The 23,091-nt window shown below is 39.7% G+C and overlaps 1 protein-coding gene across 1 annotated transcript in view; it reads left to right on the top strand.

Annotated features, from left to right (window-relative positions):
• The window catches only part of FGD6 (FYVE, RhoGEF and PH domain containing 6), a 73,423-nt gene that overhangs the window by 41,036 nt on the left and 9,296 nt on the right, over positions 1–23,091 (top strand). Inside the window, exons 7-18 of the mRNA XM_039570571.1 lie at positions 271–427; positions 1,079–1,166; positions 6,695–6,745; positions 9,774–9,832; positions 9,952–10,023; positions 10,524–10,592; positions 12,151–12,234; positions 13,379–13,458; positions 18,009–18,111; positions 18,600–18,746; positions 19,594–19,696; positions 21,607–21,734. Of these exons, the coding sequence (XP_039426505.1) occupies positions 271–427; positions 1,079–1,166; positions 6,695–6,745; positions 9,774–9,832; positions 9,952–10,023; positions 10,524–10,592; positions 12,151–12,234; positions 13,379–13,458; positions 18,009–18,111; positions 18,600–18,746; positions 19,594–19,696; positions 21,607–21,734 (1,141 nt within the window). The remainder of the gene's footprint in view (positions 1–270; positions 428–1,078; positions 1,167–6,694; positions 6,746–9,773; positions 9,833–9,951; positions 10,024–10,523; positions 10,593–12,150; positions 12,235–13,378; positions 13,459–18,008; positions 18,112–18,599; positions 18,747–19,593; positions 19,697–21,606; positions 21,735–23,091) is intronic.

The following is a 23,091-nucleotide window of genomic DNA, read 5'->3' as shown; positions in this document are numbered from 1 at the left end:
TTCCTCAGAAATCCACCTTGAACTAAAGTGTTCAAACAGTTCAACACCATTTTTAAAAGGCTGTGTATTAAGTGGCAGTATTAGTGTGTTGACATGTGCCTCATAAGGTTTTTCAGAATAGCAACTGAGATGGGTGCCTATCTGCTGTAAGCTTTTTGTTCAGAACATAAACTAGCACATCTTACTCTGTAAAAGAGAGATGTTTTGCTGTAGGGTTAAGATGTATGCTATTTTTAGCTCTAATTGCATCTTTTTTGTTGTTGTTTCTAGGCTCGAGCATCAAAGAATTGCTGATATATTTGTTAAAAAGGGTCCCTACCTAAAGATGTATTCAACTTACATCAAAGAATTTGATAAAAATGTTGCATTATTAGATGAACAGTGTAAGAAGAATGCAGGATTTGCTTCGGTAGTCAAAGACTTCGAGGTACTGTATTTTGTAAGATATATCCTGTTTTGTGACTTTTTAGCAGTTGTGATCCTCCACTTTAGAAACTGTCCTCAATTTGTTTGTGTTTTGGCGGTGGGTTTTTTGCTGCAGTCTTGGCTTGAGACAGGAGGACAACAAGAGGCTTTTTGAAGGACTTGATATTTCAGATTCACGTTATTTTGAATGCAAACTGAAGATAATTAGCATTTTTGAAGCATGGATCTTTTAATTCTGTGTAATTTAGAGGTGTGGATTAATTAAAAATTTGTAGTGAGCGCTCCTGTCTTCTCTGCCTTTTTGCCTAATGGACACTGACAGCGATCAGAAAGGAGCATATTTGCCCTTGCTGTCCTGTTTCCTTTATTTCTGGGAAGTTCCACCTCTCTTCCTCCTATGTCAAAGCACCTGTTTAGAATCTACAGAGTATGAGTGCTTACCCATGTCCTTAACGCACGGGTAATTTTGCATGCTGTCTTCCACATGGAAATGCTTGCTCTGTAGTGTGGTGCTTAACACTGTGTGGCAGTAGCACTTTTCAAAGATAAAAAGCTTATCCAGTGTAATCAGTAGTTGTTTGTAGGCATGTTTTCTTTTGCTGGAACCTTTGACTGCTGTGGAATTGTTACTTATTTTGGGCGTTTCTTTCAGATGAGCCCCCGCTGTGCTAGTCTGGCCCTCAAGCACTATCTGCTCAAGCCAGTTCAGAGGATTCCCCAGTACAGGCTCCTGTTGACAGGTACAGTCAAGTTTTTTTGCAAGCTTAAGAAGCCAGTCTTCACAGCCCCAGGACACCTGTTTTCAGACAGTTGTATCCATCTGTAAAGTGTATTTATCTGACTTCAGATACGTGAGGCTTTCTTAAAGCATGTTACAATATGTGAAGCTCTTTTTAAAACATGGCATGGGTTTAGAAGCTTTCCTTGTTAATATTGATCGTGGTAAGATAGACAAGCAAAGTCCTAATATTTCCAGCACTGTGGTGTGTTCTGATGGTAGATTCAACAGTACATAGAAAACATGAAACCTGTGGTGGTTTTTGCTTGAATCTGTGATAATAGAAGCCTGTCATTTCGTTAGAGGCTTGGAATGCTCCTGTTCTGCTTTGGGTTTTGCTTTTTTGGTTTCTTTGGGGGGATAAGGGTTTAACAAATGAAAAAGGCAATATGGAAAATTGGAGCAAGGAGAAAAAAGATATCTCTGCAACTGTGAACTTCTCTAAGTAGCTCCTCCATTTCTCCCCCACCCAGGTGTTTTGTCTATAAAATCCATTCCCTTTTAAAGGCAAAACACATGTTTTTAATGCACACCAGTAAGTGCTTAAACTTGCTACCAGGGCCAGTGGAGGAGCTGATTAGAAACTAGAAAATCTGGGCTCTCTACTTTGCTCTGGCACTGGCATGTTTGGGTGACCTTGAGCAAGTCATCTCCATGGGGTTTTTTGTCTGTAAAGGGAGGGCAGTGACAGAGGCCTCCTTTGTGAAGTATTTTGAGATGTGTTTTGTTGTAAGAGGGGGATGGCTCCTGTAAGGATTTGGAAATACTTAAGGCATTGTTTTTGAGAGCCATTGCTTCTTGATGAGCAATTTAAAAATAGCCTCTGTTTATGTAGTAACTGCAAAATAAAATGCTCTGTGACCTTTTTTTTTTGGCTCTGTAGCAGCTCATTGGCATTTCCCCAGCAAGTACTTAGACTAGTGATGCTGTGGCAGATACAGACTTAAGTGTTATAGAGCAGTTACCAAGTTTTACCAAGTTACTAACGTTGACTTTTTCATTTTAATCATCTCATTAAACTCAAGGTGTTGAAAAAAGGGGGAGAATTCTTACTAAATGGAATACTCTATAGGGGACAGTATTAATGATACTTAATTGATGAAATCAACCCATAAAATGGCATTTGAGGACTTGCTTTATTTTAAAAGGATACTGACTTAAGGCGTGATATAGCTTGTTACACATTTCAAAATCAGCAGAGCCTTGGATAAGTTCAAAGGTTTTAACTGAAACAGAGTTTAGCTGAAAAGAGGATCAGGACGTAGCAAACACCACTGTTAACATACACAGCATAGCGAGAGATGTCAGGGTTGGATGGCTCTGAAACAAATCTCAGATGCTGAGGGGGAATTCTTTGTGATGATTAGCTGCCACTGTGGCTTGGACAGACTCTTTTAGACCTGAAAAAAAGCCTCATCCTGTGCTGATGGGGTTTATTGTGGGTGTCCCCAGTCTGCAGACCTTACTGTGGCTGCCCAGCCTTAAATACACCTGCAAATGCTGTTGAAAGGAATGGGATTGCTGCTGGCAAATTCAGAAAAGTAATTTTCTCTTGTTCTGTGTGAACAATAAAAAAGATCAGGCCAAGAATTTAATTATGCTGGGGCTGGAGAGTGTTGTTTTGGATCTGTTTCATTTTCAGCCTGTTCAATCTATCATGCATGTATGCTGTCTTTGAGTTCTGACTCTTCCACGTCTCTGTGGATGACCTATCTGCTTAGTTACCCTCCAAGAGCTCTGTGTAAGATTGAGCAATGCCTCTATAAACTTGTGCTATATGAACATCTGGAGGACATGCAAAACACTCGTATCTATTGTTGCAGTGGGTGAGATGTAGCGATGGAGCAGCTGCCCAGGCTGCAGAGGGGGGGATCTGTGGGGAGGAGGGCAAGAGCAGCGGAATGAAAATAATCCAGGAAACGAAGCTGTCAAGCCTGAGTCAGCAGGGATTTCTTCCTATTTAGATGTTCTGTGTCAGTGGGACAGCTTTGTACTGGTAACCTGCTGCTACTCGGTCACATCACAAGATTGTTGCTGTGCTTTGAAGTGGAGTTACTTTTGTGCTAACAAAAGCAGGAGCAGGTGGACTCAAATCAACCAAGGAGAGGCACAGCTCAGCAGTGTTTCTGTTTAATTATACAACTTCTCCAGCCCAGTAAGTGGACTTCCACTTCTTCACATGCTGGCCCTGAGCTCTATATGGTAAATATTAGATAGCTTATGGGGGAGGTTAATTAGAGGCCTCTGATTTCTGAGAGCAGTGAAGGAGAGGTGATTCTCTTCTCCCAAAAACCTCTGATTTGAGTAGATGGCTTGAAGACTGTGCAATATGAACAGGCTCTTGATTGTCATAGGATAAGCCTCTCTCGTCTTTTTCACAACATAAGGTTGGCAGAGAGTGTCTTTTATTATCCTTAACAGGGTTATAGTGAGGGGAGGCTGAGTGGGATGAAAAATAAGCCTTCTTGCACTCTGCAGCTTTGCAGGTTGGAAATAGAGTTGTCAGACTCAAGGCCAGTTAGATGTTGTGGAGCAATTGCTTTGCGTTTAATTTAATTACATTAGACAACCCAAGACAAAAAGTAGTTAATGATGCAGAAGATAATTTTAAGCAGAAGAAGTGATAGCCACTGCCCCCAGCAAGTGGGAAGAGAGAATGAGGGGCTGCTGTCAGGTAGAAGTAGGCATAAGGAAATTTTCATAACAAAAACAGTACTAGTGTGCTTTTATGTTGATTTTTGTTGTGTTTTGGGGTATCCAGCAGAATTTAGAATTTCTGAAGGTATGATTAAGGTATTTCTAGTCTGAACAATGAAAGCACATTTCAGAGGGAATTTTTTTTTTTTTTGGCAAAGTCATTAGATGCCATTTCACCTTAATATCTAACTTCTGTTTTTATTTCATCTAGGAATAGTTCTGCAAAATTTTTACTGCAACATTTTTCATGTCTGTGAAATCAGCTTGTCTGTAGAGCTTGTGCCAGTACCTCCAGAAAGCTGTTGTAAGCACAGAATTTCCAGTGTGTATTCACAGAAGAGACTAAAAATATCTGTTCTGATGCTTCTCTGAAGCTGAATTTTAGCTGTGAACTGAGGTCCACTCACTAGATAAAGAGCATACTAAGATGAAAATTACCTATTTATCACTTTCAGGATTTTACAGTTCTAAGTTTTATTGGCTGCTCCAGTTTTGTAAGATAAAGGCTGCCTTCTGTTCTAAATACAGAATTTTAAATGAATGCAGTTACGTTAAAATCTCGATTTTCCCTCTTCTTTTCACTGATTATATAATTTGAAATGCTAGAAAATACCCATCCAAAAATGTGTTTGAGTGGTGGTGTTTTGGAAAACATGTTATAAAGCAAGCGTATGCCAAGAAATAATTAGTTCCCATCTTGGGTCTCTGGTTTTATGTTTCCACTGCAATTACTTTGCATGTTAAATCTGATGTCTTCATGTACCAGGGAGAGTGTCTTAGAGTGCCAGCTGTACATTTGCAGATGAGGAAATTATACCCACCTTACCTCTTGTTCCCAGCCTGTAGAGGTGAGTGTGTGGTTTGGGAGCCTTATTTCTGTATAAGCTGTAGGGACTCGTTTTTTATACTGGGAGATTCCCATTGGAGTCTTTTGTGCTGGCCCCAATGAAGATCAAGCTGCAATTGTAAAGCTTTAAGTTGTTGGCTTAATCGTGGAGTCCAAAGAATGCTCTGCCTCAGCAGCATGGCACAGCTCCAGCTTGAGAGACCATCCATCCTCAGGCAGGGCAGGCGGGGGCAACTGGTGCCATATTCGAGACAGGTTCCTCCAGGTTAAACCAAGTTAAACCCAGTATGAGCTCTCTCAGTTCTTTTCAAAATATCTCCTGTTACTTTTTTTTTTCCCCCTCATACAAGCCTCTCACCAGCATAACCCAAGGTGAAGCAAGATTTAACTTTTTTTAAAATGGAATATATATCCACCTAAATATTGCATTGGAATGTCTGGTAGCTACTACAGCACAAGATTTTGAGGGGCATGAAGGATGCGATATTGATGGAGTACAGCAAGAGTAGTGTTGGTGCCATGTCAGGCTTGTCTTAAAAGATCACATGTTAACCAGGGCCTGCTAATGATCAGGCAGAACTCTGAGGAGAGCAGAAAGCTGTGACTGTTCCCATGGCCCAGCCAATCTCGCTTCCCAGAACTCCCTCCCAGCCGGTTCCTCTTCCTGCACCCCAACCTGCTCTTCATGCTTCTCCGTTGGATCCTCCCTTAGGTCTCTGCCAAACAATAAAATGTCAGTGCCAAATGTTTCTCTTCCTGTAATTCTGTCTTTCTCAAAGCTTTCACTAACTGTGACAAGTTCTCTCACTCTTTGTAGCAATTCTACTGCAGAAACATGTTTCATAATTCCCTTTTAATTTTGTGCATAAGGAAAAGATTACAATACACTGAATGGTCTCTGAGGGGCACGCATGAAGCAAGACATCTTATGAAGGCAGGAACAATTGGCTCCTGATCCCTTTTGAATGAAAGAATGAATTTGGGTAGGGCAAGCATATGGGAGTTGAATTATTTCACTCCTACACGAAACTTGTACAACTGAGAAGCTAAATTTGAGTGCTTGCTACATTACATGTAATTAGTTTTCATTAGATCTGCCAGAATGTTAATACTTCATTTAAAAGGTAATTACAAATCAGTATTTGTTGCTTTTATCAATCTAATGTATATTTCTTGGAATGTTTGTGTTTTGGTTTCTTTTCATTTTATTAAGGAGTTCAAAGTCAAAGCTTATAGAGAATAGATGGTTGATGTTTTACTGAGGATATATATGAATCTTTGACAGGGTATTGCACTTTTTGATGAACGAGACTCTCAATCAGGGAATGGAAACTCGAGGGGGATGTTTTGTATAGTCATACATTTGGAGTTAATTTTAGTGAAGTAAAATAGATTTTAAAACTACTAAGACTTTTAATGGATCGAGAGTGCCATCTTGTGGTTGTACTACACGTATGATTGAAAACAGAAAATGCCTATTTGGACATTGAAGGAAGTATGCTATTTTTATTACTAAAAATATTAATCGTAATCAGGTCTTCTGTAATGGACTGCTTGTTTTATTAGCTCACACAGACTAGTTTAGGTGCTCAGACAAATATCTATGATCTTCAAAAGTTTTTGCATCAGCTTAAATGTAAATGACTGGGAGTATGTACTAATTTTTCACTTGCTTGGTTTTTTTCTGGAATAATGTATACAATATATTATTTTTCACTGGAGAAGACCAGTAACCTATCTCTTTGCTGATATAGTTTCATTATGGAAATGCTAGTTTTCACTTTGTTATTACTTCAGCAGATTTAAAAGATGAAGTAGTAGGTCTTTGTAGATTAAGTAGTACATCTGAACAACAGATTTCCAGGAAAAAGGTGGGGTTTACTACTTGCTGGTGTTGTTTATTTATTTAACAAAACTATCTCTATATTATTTTTTTCTTCATACAGATTATTTAAAGAATCTTTTAGAAGAATCTGCAGACTATAGGGATACTCAAGGTAAATGTCTCTTTAAAGAAATAACAGCTTATATACCAATGTTTCCAGATTTTAAATGCATGCAAAATGCCAAGTCAGTAATAGAAATGTTTCCTATTTAGTTCTAAGTTTCTCAGCAGAGATATTAAAAGATTTCAAGCTTGTGTTTCAAAAAGGTTTGGAGCTGGCAATCATATCAGCTCACCCTTGAGTTGAAACCAAGAGATAAGAGTGAAATTCCACAGGCAGTTTGAGCAGATAGTTTGGGCACTGCCATTGCAAGAGACAGTCCCTTCCATCTGTAGACCTTTTGTAATAGGCAGCCTGCTCTCTCCAGCTACGAGCCCTTCTGGCCTCCTCCTCTCTCTTTGTGCCAGGACAAGCATCCATATGGCAGAAGTGAACAAGATCAAGGAGCTGCCATGGGTAATATTTAACCTGAGGAGTTCTCCAGTTTGACTTGTCAGAAGCTGCACAAACACAAGTGACTTACACAAAGTTGCCTGCATGTGGGGAGAAAGGAGATCAGAGGAAGTGAAAATGAATGGTTGGTGATGAAGAGGACAGGACCACACATTTCATAGTAGTGCAGGATTTAGGTGGTTTAACTTGAGCTTATCAATGCAATGCGCATTCAGGCTGTTTCCTTTTTCAGAGTGTGCCTCAGCAGTACAAAAAAGCTCCCAGTCGATGTTTCCATTTCATTTGCATGAGATCCTGTCACATTTGTGCAAGCCCCTTACCTTTAGAAGGGCTGTGCAGATGTAGTTGATTGAACTTCAGTAAATGAGTGCCTTCTATGTACTGAGCCAAGTTTGCTTTGTCTGCTGGTACAATACCATGAAATATATGAGTAAATTTATTTCTTAGGATATTCAGACATGTTTGAGTATGTTGAAGGTACAAGCCAAAAATATTTTAACTGATGGCTCTTCCAAGAGATAGAGAGGTTCATCTTGCATTTCTTATGGCTGTGAACAAAATAATACTTGGACTGCATATTAAATAGTTGACCACTTGAAAAGAGAGCAACCTAAATATATACTTCACTCTTTTTTTGTGGTTTCTCCAGCTTCTCTGTTTTTTGTAGTTACATCTTTCAGTGTTTTTCTTTCCCTTCTTTTATCAAAGATAGAAGCTGAAGCTAACTTACAACAGCTAAGTGTTAATTTGATATTTGACATATTTGATAGTGCATCTTAGAACCTGGGTAAGAAAAGAAGATCTAGTCTTTACTCACCAAGATCTTTCTTGTAGTAATTAAGCTTAACTTAGTTCTGACTTTGCTTAGTTGTTTAATTCCACTGCGGGGGCTGGGAGTGAAGGGAAGGAGTGGAGAGGGAGACTAGGTTTGGTTGTGATTAGTACTCTTGGAAAAAAACCCAAATAGCACAATTCTTCTTGCTGACCTTCATTTGAATACATTACTTCAGCTAAGTGGTATAAGTGGAATGCTCTTCCCTGCCAAAAAGCACTATGTTTATGCACTTTGACCCTATAGATTATTTTATGTTGTTGTTTAGATTCATTTAGTCTTGGCTGTATAAGTAGTCCTGAGATCCTGGAACTTTCCCTTCAATAGCCAGCAAGTTTTATAATTTTCTCTAAAATTCTTCAATCTTGCTTGAAGTCAATGAATAAAATGTTAAGGTTTTAACAGTAACTGAGAGATGAAGGAAAGTATAACAGAGAATTAGGTAGTCATTCCTATCTTTGTGAATTTAGCTGAATTTCACTTCATTTTCTTCCACGTGGGTGGGAGCTGGGGAGTGTTTTGCCTGAAGCAAACATTTTCTAGTAAGAGACCACCAGCTATTTTTCAGCAGGCTCGCTTGATACCATGACATCTATATCTAAACTTAAATTTCAATCAAATGCTTGGTATGTGTTGTGTATTTTAGCTGTTTCACTCTGTGCTTGCATCACCTTGGTTTGTGACAATCTTGCACAAAAATTCGCCTTCGATTGGCTTAGGAGGAGCTTTTTGTTCACGTCTGTTTACTTTCTTATATAGCTTCATGACCTTCTGAATCTTTCAGTTCAGAAAGCTGTATTTTTTAACATACTTCCTTTCTGAATATGACTCAACAATAAAGGAAGTATATGCATTCTGCAGTACTAACACTTTAATGATTATTTAGGAAAAAACCCTGAGGCTTTGGTTTTACCTGGTTTGGTAGGTTTCTCTGTGGACTTTTAACCAAATGTACTCTTTTTTTGAAGTGATTGACTGTAATTCAATTACTCAGAAGGTGCTAAATGCTTTAGAGACTACATTTTATCAGAACAGTTGTCACACCTTTCAGTTAAGTAAGTGTCTTTTTTCTGCTTAAGTAAATTGCAGGTTTTTGGATAAGATCCTTGTATGGCATGGATCCTTGGACTGAACACTCACTGTATTCACTTAATCATTTTATATAACTGCTTTTTGCACTCACACCTTAGCATATATTACAGTTGAGTTGCTGGTTATTAAATATCAGTACTTAATATAATTGCCTATATTTGGTAACTTTTTTTTCAGATATTTATTTTTCTTCTGGTATTGCAAGTTTGAAATTTAGAAATTTGAATTTTACTGTTATCTTGAGGTGCAGCAAAACTAAAGGCAGAAGAAAGAAATGGCAGAGATTTATGTAATTTTTCTAGGTAGTCTTCCATGACTGGCACTGATGGCATTTGGGGAAAATGGTAAAAACTTAGTCCATACACAGTCTCTGTTAAAATGTTGTTAACTTTTCTGCTGTAAGTAGAGTAAGTAATTTGTTGTGTGAGAAACTGGAATTTAGTTTTGCCTGTGGACTGTTTCGAGTAGCTGTAAGAAATAATTGACACTGTTGGTTGAAGCAATGACTTGTTAGGGCATACTTACTAAAAACCATGATCCAAAGACTCTGGGATTTATGGGAAGTGCTCCTGAATGCAGTGACTGTACAATAAGGTCCTTCAATCTTGCAATGATGTGGAAATGCAGTATGGTATCTGTGCTTTGCATTACACCAATGCTAATTGGTCTGTATAACCAAAACATGATTCCTTCATCTTTCAGATGCTTTAGCTGTTGTCATAGAAGTTGCAAACCATGCCAATGACATCATGAAGCAAGGAGTAAGTATTTTGCCTTATGAAGCTGGTTGATTAAAGTTTTCTTTCTCTCTCTTTTTTTTCCTTAAAAAAAGTCATGAATGCAAGGGCAAGTACTTACCTTCTGCTTTTTTCCTCCATAGGATAACTTTCAGAAACTCATGCAGATCCAGTACAGTTTAAACGGGCACCATGAGATCGTACAGCCAGGAAGGGTAGGTGCTCCACATGGCCTTCAGCACACTGCAGTGAAAGTGCAGTGAAAGTGATGATGATATGCGAGCAAAGACTGACGCTGGAATATACCAAGAAGAAAATTGGTCCATTGCTTCATTATTAGGCTCTAATTGTCAGATAAATACTGCCTCTCAATATGTGTGGGGGTTTTTTTTAGATGTTTATCTGATGGAAACTTAGAATTTTTAGAATATGATTCCTTGCCAGATCTTGCAGGCAGGTTTTTGTCCTCAAGCTTAACCTTGTATTTGTCATGGTTTCAAGTGCAGCATGGAAAACTGTTCACACTCACTCTTAGAGAAACCTAAGGATAAACAGCTTTTCTCAAGAGAGGAGCCTTGAATCCCAAAACTTGTGCAGCACTTCTAGTGTAGTAATAATAATCATAATCATGATAATAGTTATAAAAAAGTCACCTCATTTGCATGCCTTGTGCCCTAAAAAGCTACGTTTTGCATTTCTTGCTTTAATTTCCTAGGTCTTTTTGAAAGAGGGAACACTGATGAAGCTGTCACGGAAGGTCATGCAGCCACGAATGTTTTTTCTGGTGAGATGCTGTGTATGTTGCTATGTGCCTTACACTAGTGTAATTTTAAGTTAAAACATCACACTGCAAACATAACTAATAACTGCAGATAGTAGAAAAAATTACTAATTGTTGCTGTTCTGTTCAGTCAGTTCTAATTTAGAGATATTATCTGTGTCATATGCACTAATTTTAATGGAAAAGCATTTCTCACTAAAATGTATTATTTTGAACAACATTTAAAATCAGAGAGTTTTCATGAGAACACATCTGTGGTACTGTGAAAAGTAACACAATTACTCCATCCCTCTTAGCTGTACCAGATCTTAAAACCTAGAACTCTGGTTGCTGCTACTGCACCCTTCCATCCCTCCTTTCCTTCCTCCAATCTCCCCCCTCCTCTCTCATTCCCCCCCTCTGCCTCCTCTCTCCTTCCCCTTGTAGGAGCCCACGTGCATCCCGAGCAGAGCACTGGGTGGAAGTTAAACACTGGGTTCTCTTCCTGTCTCTGCTACTGCTTTGTTTTGAAACTTCTGTTCATCTCTGAAGTTTCTGTCTCCACTTGAACCTTTTGTTTATCTCTTCTATTTAGACAGTAAAGCAGCTGTTACCCTGTAATTTATGGCATTATTGGTTCACAGTCCTGGCTGAATTCTGTCTTGTAGTCTTGTAGTTCTTCTTACGAAGAAATACTTCCCTATACCAGTTATGGAAATACTCTCAAAAATCTGGTGCTATCTCAAGCTTCACAAACCAGATATTGCTAATTTCAGTGTCTCTATCTTGGATTTTCTTTGTTTTGCTTTATGGGGCAATGGGTTTCTTTGGTTTGGGGTTTTTTTTAGATTTAAATGGTACAGGCTAGCATTTACACCATTAAACACAGTGATTTTTGATTTATCATGCAGTGGATATTTAGTAAGGCTCCTGAAGCATTTGATTATTTTGCAAAGAATTGCATAGCAAAAACTTACAAGACACCTCAGGTTTTGGTATTTGTTTATGTGCAGTATATGAAGTTTGGATCCATGTGTTGAACGGCACAGAAAATAAGAAAGTCTTAGTAACTGTTCAGTAAATGCACTGAACAAATCTGAGTCTGGTAGACTAGGAAATAAACAGTAGATGCACTTCAAACTGGTAAAATTCACAAGGTATGGTTAAGTCTGTCCTTATAAATTGCTAATCCATTCTGCTATCTCCTAGTTTCTGGATTGCTCTGATTTGTTTGAATGGTTAATTCTTATATTCTTTTAAAGTAGTTTGCTATATTATGTACCTGTGTACACGAGAAACATTTTTGTCCCTTTTGACAGTCTGTTCTTTGATATCCGTGCACTGTTTACTCGTGCCAAATGTATATTTACACAAGGAGGCTATAAATAGATGCCTATTGTTATCTACCTATTGTTATACGTGAAAATGTTTCTTGGATTCTAAGTGGAGTAATAGGAAGAAGAGGATGCCCTTCTGGACAGTTATCTCAGTGCTGTAGGAGTTCTGTACTTCCAGTAAGATGCATCTGAAATTATCTGTCTTTTAACAAACTTCAGTCATTAAAAAGCATCCTGTATTACAGTTCAATGATGCCCTGTTGTATACTACTCCAGTTCAGTCAGGAATGTATAAACTCAACAACATGTTGTCGTTGGCTGGAATGAAGGTGAGTCACTATTTAAAGTGAGCCTTTCTCCAAATCTACCTAAACTCAGGCCTTCAAATTTTGAAAACGCAGCGTGTTTACTGCTGGCGAGATATATTAAATATGCTTATGTTCCAGAGCAATCCTACAGGCTTAATGTTCTTTGCATAATGTGGCCTGTGGGATTGCTGTCTAGGTTTCCCTAAACGTTCTGTTGCCACAGGATCATCTTGGCTGCATTTCACCCAGTGTTGTCCTACTCTGGAACAGTCTGCCTGCTTATTTTTTGTATTGTATTTTGTTGAGACTGCCTCACTTCTGCCTTTTCACTGCTTTTTATTGCTCACACCCAGAGATTAGGCATCTTTGCCTGGTAAGATCCTGGTGGATCAGTTCTCTGTGGTTTACAGAGATTTGCTAACTGTGAGGGAAGATACAGGTTTTCTGCCTGAGCCCTTGTGAAGAGCATCAAAGTTAAGCCCTGAGCCCCACTGGCTAATGATAAGGGACATACATGCCATATAATGACTCAGTCACTGACATGACAGTTAATGGGAACAGCAAATCCTTGCCTTGGGAATCATTGTCTCCAGTCCTGTCAGAAAAAATCACCAAGTTCAGTTGCAGTGCAGATCTGGCACTTGGGTCCGAAGTTTTGCAGGCAGAGCTACAAAATCTCTTTTGCCAGCAGATGTCTTGCAGTGGCTCAGACCCACCCTTGACTTTTAAGCCCCCTTATGGTTGAAATTTGGTAGCTTGAAGGATCAACAGGGTAGTGCAGCCCTTGCCCACTCTGGGGTACACCAGTGGGCTGTATCTCATCCTGCAGCAGCAGCAGTGCCTTTTCTTGCCCAATTGCAGGAGGTGCTCATGAGGCAACATGCCTGGGCATGTATGGAAGGTGTCTGACAGCTCCTGAGCTTCGTTCCCCCGTACATCTCCAGTGTTTGTATAAGAACCAGTGAAATAAAAGGATGGGCTGCATGTAATCTTAGTGTAGCTGGGCCCTCTGGACTGGTATATGATTTCCTATTCCTGAGTATTTTCTCTCCAGTGTACCCTTACTCCGCAATAAAAATGTAAGAGATTTTACAGGAAATAAAATCAAAGCAATGACAAAAGTACCATTTCAGTTTGAATGTGAAGTTTTCTCTCTTGGCTGAAGGTTAAGAAGCCAACCCAGGAAGCGTATCAGAATGAACTGAACATTGAAAGTGTAGAGAGATCCTTCATTCTTTCAGCGAGGTAAGTCTTCCAAATGAACAGTGATTTTAAAACTGTGTGATTTCAAACAGACCACACAAGCTTTTTAGAGCTTGTTTTGCACTTAGTGTAATGAAAAGTTACCCTTGGCTAGAGTGATTACAGAATAGAGGGGATCAGTAAATCAGAGTGAATAAAACCATTATTTGGTTCCTCTTTTTCACCTTAGCTACACCTTCAGAAACTTTAAGTAAATTGAAATACTACCCTTGCACTGCCTTTCCTTGAGAGGGTTTCAATTCACTTTAGGCTTTGCTTTTCAGTATTTTTTTGTTCTTCTAAAATTGCTGATATGTTCTATGTTACCAAATTCTCTATGTAACAGCAAAAGGATATATGGTCACTAAGCCCAGGCAGATCTGGTCACCTTCACTGAGATGCCTTTAGGCCTGGTTTTGTGGATTGTTGTTTTTATGGTGCTTGAGTTGAAGTTTTATATGTTCTGACATTTGTGGCAGTGCTGATACCAATGAAGAAAGACATGTTTTCTCTTTCATTTAGCAAAGCCGAGCAAGAGCAGACTGCTGCTTTTTGTGTGACCTTGTAAATACTGACATGAGAATGCACAAAGATAGCAGTATCTGTAGCTGAGGGGTAGACCAAGGTTAACATTGTCAAAGAAGCCAAAGGAAGTAGCTCAATTGTCAGAGCAGTAGTTATTTATAACAACACACTTGAAATGAGTAATTCTGTATTTCTTCAACAAATTTAAATGTTTCTTATAGTTCTTCTGCACACTAGGGAAAAAAAATGCATTTCACAGTTTAGGGGATGATTGTGCTCCAGTGTAATATGAACAGGTCTGTGCTGCTTAGGTGCCTTGGTGACTGAATGTCACACAGACACGTGAAGGCATTCAAGGGATGGCAGTAGGCAATGTGGATTTACCTCTGCTTGATTTGAAACAGTGTTTCACTTTTACTCCAGTTGTTTTAAAAGAATTGAAAAAAAAATAATTGGAACTTCTGAAAATGTTATCATCTTAACATACAAGCTACCTATTTTCCACAAAACAGGACAGACTAGTCTTTTTGATGAACTGATTAAGTGGTAGATTAAAAGCAACTCCTGGGGAAGATGTGCTGGTCTATAGGGGAAAACCCCTATATATAATTTTCTCATTGAATTTGGCATAGTTTGTGACATGCTTTTGTCTTAACCTTGAAATTGCTGGAATTAACCCCATATTACCAACTAAGGCTGCTACAATTTGTTTTTGTTTTAGTGTTGTTGATGTTGCATCTTTGAGGAGCATTCAGCTCTGTTATTTTTATACTTGCTGGAAGCCATGTGTGTGCAAGAGCCCTAAGTTACACAACAGTGACAGACAGAGGTTGCATTTACATAGCACCAAGGAGGTGCTGGAGGCACCAGATGTAAATGACAGTTTTCAGATTGTTTTCTGTCTGTCACCAGAACTGGGCCTGTTGTGGGGTAGGAGGGAAGCAATTGAAAAACACTGCCAGCAACAGGTGCTTGCTTACATTTTTCCCAATTAACTATGTTGTTCCGATTGATAAATATTCTAAATGAGAAGAGAATTTGTATCTTGTCAACCCAGGCTACATCTTCCTTTGAATGATGCCTCATTCTAACAGCTTATTGGGTCCTATATGGTTAAAAAAAATAAAATCAAAACTGTTCAAGTTAGTTTTAAAGACACTGGAGACAAATTTCATTTCTGTGGGTTTTTTTCAAATAATAAGCATTATGTGGAGTGTACACCAAAGAAGAGATTCTGAAATGATCCTGGGAGCAGAGACAGGGAAGTGAAAAATTGCTAGTAATAAAAAGTAGGCCAGTTAATAACAGAAATATGGATTAATGCCTAGACAAGATTCTTTGTCACTTCAGGTTCACTTTTACTGACTGCATTAGTATTCTGCTTTATCTAGTCTGGGTTGAGGTTTCAGTTTTGCTGGGATATCTGTAGGAATGTGAATTGTTTTTCATAGTACAATGCAGAATTGTACTAGAAATCTCTTCATCAGAAAAACAAGTTTGTGCATCTACAAGATGCAGCACTGTACAGGAGGAAAGCTTTGGTCCTGGAAACACCTGTCATGCCAGCCTGACGTGGTCTGGCCCCTCAGTAAGGCTGGTGAAGAGCTACCCTGGGCAGATAGATACAGCTGCATCTCTTCCTATCCTAGCTAAGGATAGTCAGGCAAGACTGGCTCAGCTGGGAGAGGTGCCCTAAGACTCTGATCCTGGAAACAAGAGGGACATGCTTCTGAGTGTCCTCCTGGGGCCACTGAGCTATTTAGCTCCACTGAGCAGCTGGATATGTGCCCCCAGCACATGCATTTACTAGTAGTAGCCATTGCTGGGGTTCTCTGCAGTCCTTTTGAAGGACTTTTGAAGCTTTCTACTGTTATGTTAAATCTTAAATGAATAAATAAAAATAACAGTGTTTAAAAACCCAAGAAACCTCTGCAATTTTAGTAAACAAAATTTTTTTTTTTTTGGAAGGATGCAACAAATACTGGACCTGCAGCAAGGGAAGTGGTAGGGCTGGGCAGCTGTTGGGGATGGCTGCAGTGACAGCAGAAGAAACTCCCGATTTTCCTGCAGCAAACCATTACATCAGTTACCAGTGGCACCACCTTTGCTCTTAAGTTCTGAAGGATTGTAAACAATCCTAAAGGCTTCCACTGGCAATCCTACCAAGCACGAGCTTCCCAGTGAAATATTAGGGTGTAAGCCTGTAGCTCATTGTGCAAGCTGCTCCGTACAGAGCAGTCCCCACATGATTGGGGGGGGGAGTGGTGGTGCGTAATCTCCAAAACCTGTGCCAACTTTAAATTTAATTGGCTAATCCAGTTAGAGGAATCTAATTAAATGTAACTGGATTTTGAAAAAGCCAAAGGACTTGATTAGAGTTACGAATATTACGTAGTTAATGCAGACCAGTTGTTCTTTCCTGTTGAGGAAGCAAAGGTAAATAGACTGAACAAAATGTTCCACTCAGAATGTGAGATATTTGGACAGACACTAATGCATTGCTTTGCCCTTGCATGTATCTTATATCTTCTCCTTTTGTTCTGATTTTGTTGCTGTGTGTGCTAGAATTTTTTTTTTGTTTTACTTGTGCCTGTGCATTTATCTTACCAGATTTGTCCTCTCTGATTCAGCATAGTACTCAGTTTCATCCCGTTCAAACCCCCCATTCAAAGTATTTTCCTTAAAGGTTCAAAGGTGATGAAAGCTTCTAAATTCACCTACAAAACCATTAAATAATAATTGGTGTCAGACCTCATTTGTGTAAGTCGTTGCTTTCCTCTTCCCTAACTTTCCTTTCTATATATTTGTATTCAGTTCCTTGGTTTAAACAAATTAATTTATTTGATACCAATTAAAAAGTGGGGAAGAGAAAAAAATGTTGGGAGTGAATTCTTGTTTAAATTTTAGAAGCCCTTTTTAAGCTGGCATGGCACCTTAAACAGTAGCTGTTCCTCTGCTGCAAAACTGCTTCATCCTTCCTCAGAGCCTTCTCTGTGTTGCACAAGTAGTTGTTCAGCTGTGTGATGAATTTACCTAGTCAGTAAATTGATCCAGAGGAAGGGCAGGCTGATGGCTTGCTTTAATACGGATTTGTTTCCTAATCCAGCCCACTGCATAACTCTGTATGTTCTGGCACAAGGGTGAAAATAAGACCTAGTGGCTGAGAGAAAGGATAGTAGGCTGCCCTTTACAGCAGGAACAGCGTGGATTTATGAAAATGGTGTTGTGCCCATGGCCAGAGGAGGTGCTTTGGCACTGCACATAATCCAGTATAGCTGCAAGGTCCTGCTGTGCCAGGTACTGCTTGTGCTCTCTGCTCCTCCTGCCGTGCCACTTCAGCCTAATGCTTTCCTTGCACTTGATTAGTGATCCACCAGCTGGGGGATAAACAGATGGAGTAAGCTTATCTGTTTATCTCTTTGAGTTAGCTCATCCAATGGAGACATTTTGGAAAAAAAAAAAAATATTTGAAAGTAGCATGACCTGGTAGGAGCAAATAGTTAGGAGCACAAGGCAGAAGAAGAGTCAGTGTGTTTTTATCTGACAGAAGCTTGGAGTTTCACAGGATTGGGTACAACAAACTGCACTCTGACACAGAAGGAAGTGGGCAGAAAAAAGGTTTGTTGAAATTTCAGGTTGCTTTCAAGAGGAAAGGCCTTTGTTCTGGGAGCATCATTTAAACAAGTGTTATCCAGGCTATTCAAGGGTGGGGGAGGAGGGAGAAGCAATGAGAGACAAGCCTTGAAATAATCACAGAGATTTTGGAAGGAGGAAAGGGAAGGAGGGAATCCACATGACAGCAACAGACACAGAAATCTTTTTTAGTATTAGTCAACATAAATAACACCGTGCCAAAGGTTAAAAAATAACGCCAGTTTCAGTAGGAGTTGTAGATGGTCTATAAGCTGAACTTGCAAAAGAGTTACTCCAGTGTACAATAAAGTTAATGGAATTCTAATCAACACTTGCTTCTTAGTTTTAAATGTTAATAATAATAAATTGCTTTTGTCGGTTTTTTACTCCAACAGTTCTGCTACAGAAAGAGATGAGTGGTTAGAAGCTATCTCCAAGTCGATTGAAGAATATACAAAAAAGAGAATCACATTTAATCCAAGCAAAAGCCTTGAAGAGGTATATCCCACCATTATTGTTGGTTTGTTCCCTGTTTGAATATAAAATATCCTCACAGGTGTTTAGAGAAACGAGGTATTTCATGACAAGTAATAAAGCACGATGGTAAATAATTGAACAGATGGTAGAACAGAATATTTCATAATGTTATCTACTTCATAAATTTAAAATTTTCTTCAAAAAAACCCAAATCAGCAATCACAGTTCTCTATGTAGCCTTGTGCACAGAAAGATGAAATTAAAAGATTTTAAAATAAAGCAGCTATTGATCCCAGTAGGCTGGTAAAGCTTGAAAGTCAGTAAATGCATCTCTGTTGTCAGGCTTGCATTATAATGGTCACTGATGAAATAGCAGATAACATTTAAGACCATGACAATGTATCAAAGAAGGCTTTCCAGCACCATTAGCATTATCCTATAATCACTGATGAATCCTAGTCTTATTTCTCCTCACTGAATGTAATGGTATTGTGCCTATGTTCTCTCAGGCAGATCCAGAGAAACAGGAAGAAGATAGCCCTCTGGGATCAAAGGCTCCCATCTGGATCCCTGACACGAGAGCCACCATGTGCATGATCTGTACGAGTGAATTCACGCTGACATGGAGAAGGCACCACTGCAGGGCATGTGGAAAGGTTGGGTATTTTGTGGTTACCTTTTCTGTCAGTCATTCATGTTCCTTGTGTGACATTCAGGTGGAGCCTCATCACCCCAACTACTCTTCTAAGCAGCTCTGTACTCTGACATAATTATGTGGGTTAGAACCAACATGTTCAGGTTGGTGGTTTGGGGGCTGGGGTTTGGATTTTTTGGACAGGTGTTATGACAGACCACTATTCAACCTTCAACATGCTACATGTTATTTATTTTGCATTCCAGAATGCTATTTAGGGTTGCTTTTGCAATTCCATAATACCCACAAATGTTAGCTGAAATGAAGAAATATCTTCCTCACTAATATAAGATAAATAATGATTTTCTATTTTAAGTTAGTACCAGTCTTGTTTTATATTTTACACTTATGAAAACTATATATAATAAACGTTGTCTTTCTTGCTTAATCCAGTGAGAATACAAAATTAGAGTGCAATGCAGTTGAGACACCTGTGTTGTAAAGAAATCATCAAAAGAGCAATGGCTTTTTAGCTATTTCAAAAAGTTGTGGTTGAAACAGTTCAGTAACACAGTAGGCTTGTTCTGGGTTTTATGCATCATTAATGTTGGTTTATTGATTCATAATTCACTGATTTTTTTTTTTCTTAATATTTAAATTTTTATAATTTAGAGGAGGAAAGGACAGCATGTTGAACATAAAGACACAGGAAAAAAGCCAAGATCTTAAAACATTTTCACTGTGAAATAGTGCCTATTTCAGGTTTTTATGGGCTTAACAGTGATGAAGTGAATGTCTTTGAGAATCTGGTGATTTACAGGTGCACATCATGTACAATAATGCTTTTATCTGTTTCTGTCTGTTTCCAGATTGTCTGTCAAGCTTGTTCATCAAACAAACATGGCTTAGACTATATGAAAAACCAGCCAGCAAGAGTATGTGATCATTGCTTCAGGGAGCTACAAAAGCAAGGTAAAGAAAATCTTCACAAACTGTCTTACTAACACGGTATGTCTGCATCTCATCTTTACTGCTGGGTTCAAGTGCTTAATTCTGCTTGTGCCTGAGAAATGATAGGCATCTAGATTCTAAGATGCCAAACAAGTTTCTGTGGAGCAAGCTAGGAAATGAATTTGCAATGCATTGGCTCTTCCTTTCCAGAAACATGTATGCCTTTACCCTGTGGTAATGACATGTGGTAATTATGCTGCTTTCCTTTTTAACGAGTGTTACATTGCTTTTCATTAATCACAGGGTGCAAGTGTACATTAGACTCCTTGCAGCTTATCCTGACCTCCCCCAGTGGGTTCATGTGTATTTTTATGCTCTGTACCTTGTATATCTGTAAACTTCATTTTTGCCAGCTAAGCTGCTGAGGTGGCTGAAGGTCCGGGGCTCTGTAAAGACATAGACCTTAATCTTTCCGAAGCTGAGTCTCTTCAGTTCTAAAAAATGGCCTCAAGCCACTCTCAAGCCTCAGCTCATACGGAATTCAAGGATTTGGCATATCTGTACCTCAGTTCTGAAAGCAAACTCCTAACCGTTGCCTACTGAACACTGGCAACATGGATTCAACATAAAACACCACAGCTAGAGCAGTTTCATTGAAACACTTTCAGATAATGTGGTGCCTAGTGGAAAGCAATGGCTGGACAGCCTAATGGTAATAACATTTGCTTAGAGAGGAGGTCCAGGGTCAGTATCCTCATCCTGAGAAAACTCTTATGTGTCTCTTTCACGGAGCTTCATATCACTATGCAGAAGCAAATGTAAAATCAGTGGAAGCACCTCCCAGTGAGATGGGAATCCAGTCCCATCTCACAGGACTTGCTGTGAATTAAGTTGAAATACTTGAGTATAAAGTACACAAATGAGCTGTGAACAGACTGAAAGAGCTCGCTGCCCTTCCCTTGGCAGAGGCTCCAGTGGTATCTAGGCTCTAGGGTATCAGGAAATCTGTAGTGCCCGGAGAAATAATAAAGCTATGGATCCCAGCATGCCGGGGGTGACATTTCTCATGGGGATGCAGAAAGAAGCGTGGATAACCCTGGAAATGACAGCGTGAGTCTGCGGTGAGGGGGAAGGCCGTTGTCTGAACCACCTGCAGGTGTGTGCGCCGGGCACTAGAGGCTGCTGTGCTGCAGGCAATTGCAGCTGCCTTTAGCTGAGAAAAGGGCTGGGGAGCAGCTGCAGTACAGCTGGCAAACCCATTGCTCTCCTGCTCTGCTCATTATTTCAGAGGCTCACTGAGTTCAGGAACAACTCTAGAAGTAGTCTTTATGAAACCACCAGGTATCCAGGTGCAGCTGTAAAAAAAGTGGTGGGTGTTGCTAGAAAAAGGGGTTTTGAAGAAGTGAAGTGTTGCAGAGGTCTTCCAAGAGAGATGAAGTAACTGCTGTGGCAGTGGAGAAGGCACGTTCTGGGAGATGGGAACGCTTCAGAAGTGTGTGTGTGCTGGAAGAGGAACATCCCTATTGAATAAGGTTGAGAAGTTAACAGATGTAGAGAATTGAAAGACAAAGTACAGACAGCAGAGGACAGCTGTAAAATTTGGATGTGATTTTTAAGACTTATTTTTATGAGCAAAGGCAGTTCAACAACAAGAAAACAGACTTGGAAAACAAACAAGATCAATTGTTTAGTTTTAAACGTCTTGTGTTTTTTTAGTATGATTGTGATTTGGGGAATTCTAACTTGTGGTGTTGATGATAACACTGAAAAGTTAATTCAGTGCTGAATTTAACACGATTAGGTGTTACTATTGCAGCACTGTAATCTGAATAAAAATGCCAGCTGTTTCTAAGAAGAAAAGTCCAAGAATGAATTGCCTCTGTTTAGTCATCTGTGACATGAAATCAATATATTCATTCTGTGCATTTTAGATAACCAGTGCACTCCTAAGAGCGGATCCCCAGTCAACCATAAATCTCCATCAAGTGCCTTGTCTACAGTATTACAAAGTATTCCCTCTGGAAGAAAGCAGAAAAAAATTCCTGCAGCCCTCAAAGAAGTAAGTGTTTTATTGGTCAAAAGTGGTGCTTTTTTGGTATTATATCATCAATATTAAGAGTAGAAAAAAAGTTATTTTAACCATCTTACCTAGAATCAAAAGTCAAAATGTGTCTCTAACTGTGGTTTAGGCCTTAGTTTTAAATAGGCTGGGACATGCAGTGTGTAACATGCATAAACACCCGTGAGACTGTGATTCAGAGATATAGTTGAAATTGTAATTTCTTTCTTGCACAATTCAGGGAAACACAGAAAGCTGTGTTTCCCTGAATTGTGATTTACCTCTGTACCAACAGTCAATGACAGGACTCCTACACCAACTCGGCTCTTGGTTTATGATTAGAAAAGGTAGAGTGAAACCCTGCTTACTGTAGGTCTTGGGAGTGGGAAGTGATTTTTCTCAGCATCAGGTTTGCTGATGACACCAAGCTGTGTGTTGCAGTTGACACACTGGAGGGAAGGGATGCCATCCAGAGGGACCTGGATAGGCATGTAAGGTGGGTCTATGTGAACCTCATGAAATTCAACAAGGCCAAGCACAAGGTCCTGCTTGTTTGTCAGGGAAATCCCAAGCACAAATACAGGCTGAGTGGAGAATGGATTGAGGTTAGCCCTAGGGAGAAAGACCTGGGAGTGTTCGTGGGTGAAAAGATCAACGTAACTCAGCAATGCGCACTTGCAGGCCAGAAAACCAACTGCGTCCTGGGCTGCATCCAAAGCAGCATGGCCAGCAGGGCAAGGGAAGTGATTCTGCCCCTCTACTCCACTCTGGTGAGACCCCACCTGCAGTACAGCTCTGGGGTCCCCAACATAATAAGGACATGGACCTGTTGGAACAAGTCCAGAGGAGGGCTGCTAAGTTGAGGGAGGGCTGCAGCACCTCTCCTAATACAACTGTCTGAGAGACTTGGGATTGTTCAGTCTGGAAAAGAGAAGGCTCCAGGGAGATTTTGGAGCAGCCTTCCAGTACCGGAAGAGAGGCCTACAAGAAAGCTGGAGAGGGACCTATTACAAGGGCATGTAGTGATAGGACATGGGGGACCCCTCATAAGTTGAACCGAGGGTAAGTTTAGATTAGATATTAGGAAGAAATTCTTTACTGTAAGGGTGGTGAGGAACTGGAACAGGTTACCCAAAAAGGTTGTGGACTCTCCATCCCTGGCAGTGTTCAAGACCAGACTAGATGGGGCATTGAGCCATCTATTGTGGATGCTAAAGAGCAGGAGCAGAGGAATTTTCCAGCTGCTGAAGCATTTAGTGAAGTTTTCCTTTCTCATGCTTTAGCTGAGAAACAGTGGAAGACGGTTCTGTAAACCAGCTCTCTATCTCACACCTGCACAGACTTGTTTTGGTTCGCT

Source organism: Corvus cornix, chromosome 1A (genome assembly GCF_000738735.6).
Source record: "Corvus cornix cornix isolate S_Up_H32 chromosome 1A, ASM73873v5, whole genome shotgun sequence".
Lineage (NCBI taxonomy): Eukaryota > Metazoa > Chordata > Aves > Passeriformes > Corvidae > Corvus > Corvus cornix.
This window is presented reverse-complemented; position numbering and strand designations above follow the sequence as displayed.